The sequence below is a fragment of the Ascidiella aspersa genome, chromosome 3, assembly GCF_963924565.1.
Source record: "Ascidiella aspersa chromosome 3, kaAscAspe10.2, whole genome shotgun sequence".
NCBI classification, from domain to species: Eukaryota; Metazoa; Chordata; class Ascidiacea; order Phlebobranchia; family Ascidiidae; genus Ascidiella; species Ascidiella aspersa.
In genome coordinates this window covers 33347238-33354169 of record NC_139449.1, presented here as the reverse complement: position 1 = coordinate 33354169, position 6932 = coordinate 33347238, and the positions used below count along the sequence as shown (strand labels likewise).

At 36.2% G+C, this 6932-nt stretch overlaps 1 protein-coding gene across 1 annotated transcript in view; it reads right to left on the bottom strand.

Moving 5' to 3' along the window:
- Positions 1–400: 400 nt before the first annotated feature.
- LOC146162592 (ephrin-A4-like) overlaps positions 401–6932 on the bottom strand; it is a 28378-nt gene continuing 21846 nt past the window's right edge. The window contains exons 4-6 of the mRNA XM_083384743.1: positions 3393–3476; positions 2423–2488; positions 401–1640 (exon numbers count right to left, since the gene is read on the bottom strand). Of these exons, the coding sequence (XP_083240869.1) occupies positions 1432–1640; positions 2423–2488; positions 3393–3476 (359 nt within the window). The 3' untranslated portion in view covers positions 401–1431. The remainder of the gene's footprint in view (positions 1641–2422; positions 2489–3392; positions 3477–6932) is intronic.

Sequence of the window (6932 nt, the reverse complement as noted above, 5' to 3'; positions counted from 1 at the left end):
GTTACATGACACCTTGGCGCCTAAAAGAGATTCGAATTTAGCTTGAAATAACAGCATTAAACATGTTTCAAAGGACGTTCTCGCCGAACCCTTGAAACAGCTGCGTCAAACCCCATCCAACCCTGGTTAAGAACCACTACTGTAGGGAGAGGGTATGGGACGGTCGAAGCCACCCGTCTGACATTAGCCGTTTTGGTAACGACATTTGGCCGCCCTAGTATATACGGTGTCTAATAGGAATTAATTATGTTTTTTACTACCTGTAGAACTAATTTATTACAGAATAAAAGGTAATATAAAATAAAAAGGTTTTAGACTAATTAAAGTTAATTATGAATGATTTATCCTATCTTGAAATATGTACGTGCACCTTACAACTCGTAAACAATTTAAAACAACATCTTTGTAAACAATTTTAATACGAAAGCGCAAAAAAAACCGTTAACTGAAGAAACATTTTTAACAATAATAAACACATTACAAGTGTTTTCTTGAATTCATTCGTATTGCAACTTTAATAAAGTTGTGGTAACTAACATAATGCCAACAAAAACGCCTTATCTGTTTTGTTTATTATTTCAATCAGGACAATTGATGAAACTAACATTTTCCGTTAGAAAGCGGTAGAGAGTGCCCAATTTACCCATGTTTTTTGTTTCAATCAGAGCAGAAATCAACTGTAAAAAAACAGTGCCAGCTGATGGGTAACAATAAAACACGTATTACAACTTTCAAATTAAAAAAATGTGATTTTAAAATGTTCTTGTGAAAATGATGAGAAGTCTTTTCTTTATTTCTTGCTAAATATCAACGTATCTAAACGGAAATCAACAAATTTACTTTCGTTATTTTCCCGAAATTCATTATATTTGATGTAAGAGTAGACGAGGTTTTTACATTCTCAAATTAGTATTAGCGCCATCGAAGTACAAAATAAAAATCACAAAAGCAAAACCAAACAGAGAAAAAAATAATAAAACTTATTTAAAACACAATGAAGCAAGTAAAATGTAGTAAAATGGTATAGAAAGGACCAGAAATATCCGATTGCTCCAAGTTAGGTGTACAATTTATATATCTTAAAAGTGATTCAAACTATTTAAACTGTGTTAACGAAAACACCATATATCACAATGTTGGATTTTGATGCACTTTAAACAGCGCATATTGTAATTATAATTTTGGCATGATTTTTACGATTTGTATGCAGCAAAAAATAAATATTTTTCACCAAAAAATGTGCCTTGCGTTGGCTTAACACCATCTTGTGTTCATATATTTCTTCGGCGTAAAACCTTTCCAACGCCTGTTTTCCACCCGAGTTCTTGAAGCTGTCGGTCCCGAATTTCGACGTCATCCGGCCAATGACGTAGCACCCACGTGGCGTGACGTCACAACTAGCTCTTTGTGAGTTCACAGTGGCAGCCGCTTTCACTCAAGGACCACCACAAGCGCGCCCAGTAGCGAAGCAAGGAAAATGCAGAGCGGCCAAGAAGGAGATGTCCTCAAGCCGCTTCCATTAGGTCCCGTGTTGTCTCTGCTTGCTGCAACAGCTGGTTTCAGTCGCTTAATCTCGGGGTGAAAAGGACTTTTTCGACGGCTTTCGAAGTCGCTTTTGCCGTTCTTTCCTTTGCGCTGCCCTGGGGATAAAGAACCGGAATGGTCAAGTCAGTTAAACAGCGACTTAATTGTACTAGTCAATTCATTTCAACAAAGATTTAATTGCACTCAAGTAACGTCATTTAAACAAAGACTTAATAACACTCAAGTAAAGTCAGTTAGACAGTGACTTAATAACACTCAACTCTAGTCAGTTAAACAGTGACAAAAAAACACTCAAGTAAAGCCGGTTAGACAGTGACTTTATTTCACTATTAACCTTGCGCATTTCAGTGTAAATATTAAAACACTAGTTCATTTGAAAAACATACAATGCTTTGTATTCATTTATGTTCTATCTAAGCAAGATATGAATCCAAGTCATTGACTCCTGCACACTGATCATAACATCAGAGTCGGATTCTATACACCATTTTTTTCATAAATACATATAGGACCCATACCGATTAAAACAATATAATATATTTAATGGTGAAAATAACGGGAAAAAAATAATTTAATGAAAAATAACATAATATCTTTAATTTATAGATTTTCAAAAAATCTAGCTATTAGTAAACATTATAAACGAGATACCAAAATAAGACAATAGTCACAGAGTTCAAATTTTGTTACATTGTTGGCAAATCATTTAAGTAAATTTAATAAAGTCCGATCAAGAGTTTCGGCCTAACAATCAACACTCGAAAAACCCAAGGCGCCCGAAAGATAAAAACTTGTTTGCCGTTGTGCGGGAGTAATGCAGTCGCTATCAATTATATCGGCTTAAATATTTGCCCGGGATATGAAGCTACATGCTTACCAGGATTCTGAAAGTGCTCCAGTGTGTCCCACTCTGATAGGTAGGGCTTCTTTTTGTGGCGACAACCTGAAACACAGACACACGACTGGTTGGATGATTTCCTACACAGGTAGCTGCTAATGGACATTCGTTGCTACACAAATAAGCCGCGCAGTGATAAGACACGTGCGGAATCGTGCAGCTGTTTCATGTACTACACCGGTAAAGCTTACGGAAGGGTTTGTTAGAATCAGGAAATACATAAGCAAGGCGAAAAACACTAATTAGCGAACTGTCGACACAAAATTATCTAAAGTGAAAGAAATACAACGGAAAAAGCGCTCAAAACAACCTCATTTAGGTTGCAACTGTGTTTATATAATTTTAGGATCAAAATGAAGTTGTCAGTGTTGAACAAAGCAAACATTCGATAGGCCCATGCGTGTATTTATCAGCCTGTTACGTCGTCGCTTTATCACCGCCTAACTTTATTTTGCTTTAATGTAACAACAGTATGTCGTTTGAATGCGCCTTTCAACAATGCCACCTTAAAAGCACAATGTAGGGTATTAACTAGCGTTGCAAGAAATTTTAGGGTTCCGGCGTTTCAATAAAAATGTAGTCAGGTTTGATGACTCTTAAAACGTTCAACGAATAGTTGAACAAATTTACTCATCATTAGCGAACGTCCACTAGTGAACATTGCAACATTTTCTAAATATCTTATAACACATTGCTTAAAAACCTAAATTAAGAAAATATAGTTTCCCTTAAGAACTTAGCACTAGTAACTAATCTTACAAAAATTGGAAAGCTGCTATAACTAAATATATACAATATAGCTATGTTAAATTAACTTTTTTTTGCTTGTTACTTCAACAATGAACCGGACCAACAACCAAAACGTCAAATGATATTCCACATCAACGTTTTCAATATCCAACGCAAAGTTGTTGCAAACCAAAAATTGAAGAAAGCTAATTTTACTCACTATTGCGATTCTCGTCGCAAACGGTGATCACCATTCTCATCGTGTTCTTGTCGCATCCGATCGAACCTCCGGAGCTCGGCTTGGCTAGAAAGAACACAAGAAACTGTAAGTTATATTCAACAAAACAATTGATTTAACAAAATTAATCGATTTAACATATAGAAACGACTCAATAAAAACAATCGATTCGACAAAAATAATCGATTTAACAGATTCAATCGATCCAACAAAAAACAATCAATTCAACAAAAATCAATCGATTCAACAAAAATCAATCGATTCAACAAAAAACGATCAATTCCACATACGTAATCGACCTAACATAAACAATCGATTTAACATAAAATTATCGTATAATTCGATTTAACCAAGGTTGATTGATAAAGAGTCTCGTAGATTGGTTTCCTTGGTCAGGGCGAAGAAAGTCAATTTGTGTCGACAAAAAATATTTTGATTTAACCAAAATAAATCGGTGCAAAAAATAATCAGTGATTCAGCATAAAATTTTTAGAAATTCGATTTTAGTAGTGGTAAATCACTGATTTAATTAAAATCCGATTTTTTATTTAAGTTGTTCATTTCAATAGACACAGTAATTAGGATTTACCAAAGTCAATTAAAATACTAAAGTTAATTACAACAAAGTAAACCATACCAAGATAAAACTCGTTAGCATAACAAAACACCAAAGTTCAAAAAGGATTTTTCGTGCTACCCAATAAGGTAAGGCACAAAAGGTTTGTTAAAAGAACGTTTGATAAATGTTAACTACCCTGTTCGGACTCAAAGTTTAAGGAAACCTATTCATTAAGCAAGAACAGTTGTCTAGAAAGCGCCGCTTTGACGTTTGCATCTAACGATCTTAAATAGTTATAGAAGGGGTTTATCGAAGCACAACACACAGCAAAGAGGGTGAGTCATATGATGGATGGACACACGTTGATACAGAGAAGGGGGAGGGTGCGGAGCCATGGGGCTGCTGGGGCTGCGGACCCTCAACAGACTTGGACAACTATATAGAATTATTTTTTTCAGATTTTCTAAATTAAATTTAGAGCGTTTTCTGTAATTTGCGTAAGTTTGACTTATTTTAATTCGTTTGCATAAAATTGCACCTTTCCCTTCGTAAAATTTAAATAAAAAAGAAACATTCGAACCCTATAATTGACACGCTTTAGGCTGTGTAATTCACATGAATGGCTAAAAACCTTTGTTTGACTGAGAAAGTGAAAGAACACTGTTGGAAAGATTGGCATTTTCGGTAAAATCGGAAATAAGATGAGAACGATAATAATAATCATTATCAGAACACACAAGCAATTAACTAATGAATTAAAAATTGAAAATTATATGGGAATTACAGTTTACAGATCAGATAAAAATTAGCAGCAAATCGCTCTAGATCGTCGAATTAGGCAACTAGAATTGTTTACGAAATAACTAGAATAACCCGTGGTAAATCGGCCCCAACTAACCCGTGATAAATTGGACTGAAACTAAAATTAGAACTAAAATTAGAGTTTTAGAAGAAAATCGCTATAGATCGTCGATTTAGACGACTAGAAATATTTACTAGATCAGTGTTTCTTAATCAGGTGAATGGTTCACCCCAGGATGAATAAACTTTTTGCATGGGTTAACCAACCAAAAGGGGTGTATAAGGGTGAACCGTCAGCAATAAATGATAACAACCTAAATCATTTTGTGCTGTTATATATAAATAGACGAGATAGTTTGATCAAATCATGAGACAAGGGTGAATAAAATCTGGAGATAGATGCTAGGGGTGAACAAAACTAAAACAGTTTAAGAAGCACTGTAGTAGGTGACCAGAATTGTCTAGCTTTTGCGTCTGGTCCCAAATGACCCGTGGTCAGTGTAATCTTAAGCGGCCAAATTGGGCCTGGGAATACGGAAAAGATTGATTGAGCGGGGAGCATCCCTGCAGACCCGACGTTCTGGCGCGCGCAAATTGAGACAGATGTGAAAGCGACGGGAATCGGAGGCGGAGTCACTCAGTCGTATCGGAAGCGCAAAAGCGGAGTGACGGGCGGCGGTTATGCTTGACTGGGAAACGCCAGGGCTGATTGACGAGTTGCAAATTTGTTTGGCTCAAAATGCATGCAGAGAAATTATGTGTGTGTGGGGGGGGGGGGGGGGGTGAATACCACGCAATGTTGTCTGACGCAGGTATATGAGAAGGAATTTCGTCAAGTGAAAGTTTGGATGATATTTTTCATAAGTCGACCCTCCGGTTATTTTAAAGGACCGTGGTACATTTCAAAAAGTATCAAAAGACAGATTTAAAAATCAAGGGTAAATGGGTTCAATAAGATAAAAATTTTAGACTAAAATCAGGTTAAATAACAAATTGCGTTTAACAAATATGTACGTATTTATAAGCATTTAACTGCGACAAAGTGAACGTTATCCGACTCAGTCTATAAAGGCATATAGTATCACGCACACTCTCCACCCAATTCACGTATTTTGCGATTGGCATTTATATAATTGGGTCACATATAATTTAGATATATATATATTTTTGGCGATAATTATTATAGACGGCATGTGAGGGCTCTACAGACGATACCCAAGTGCCTGCTGCCTTATGCCACCTTCAAAAGTTGCGCTTTTCAGTAACTAATAATGGATTCCACATAATGGTTCCAATTGAACTGTCGATTATATAGTTGCGGTTTAGGCAAGTTTGTGAAATAGAAATATCAATTGGAATTTGGAACATCCTCAATTTATCTTACTTTAAAACAACAAAGTGATGGAGCAGGGTTATCCAAGATTGCCAGCATGGGGACCTCAATATTATTATGTGCCGATTTTTCGCGGGTTACACACACTGTAAGCTACATTAGAAACAGTATTTTTATTATTTTAATACCAAACGTTTTAAACCATAGAGGATTTTATGGATAGAGGTGGTGCGTCAATATAATAGGAAGTCAATATAATAGGAAACAATATAATAGGAGATTTTATGGATAGAGGTGGCAGGTGGTGCGTCAATATAATAAGAAATAAGGTAGGTGAAAGAGATACAGTTAGGAATAACTACATTAAGTAATGATCCTCGGACTTGGGTATGGACCACCCTGGTGTTGAGAATATCTCATTTTTTCCTCTTTCCTAGCGTATTTTGTCCATAAAAACAACTTTGGGGTAGATGTGCGAAAGTTTTTGTGACTGCTGACTTGCCACTACAAATAAAGTAATGTTACCCAGAAATTCTGTCATGTGAACTTTGTTTTTAAGCCTTCGCCATTTCTTGGTACTCAGTCCTGTTTGCAGAAGCGAGTCAAGCGGAACCGGCATCACGTGATATTTGCTTTTGCTTATCTCTTGTGATGAGGCGTAAAAAGCAAACGAAAGCCTATCGCACCGAAACGTTGCTGTGGGCCAAAACAGGGGATTAAAGGGGTAAGTTTATACCCCGGTCAGGTATTCAGGGTTCACAAAACGCTCGGGTATTTTCAGAAGCAACATACGTTGGTTATTTTCTATCTCAGTTATTTCTTTTCTGAC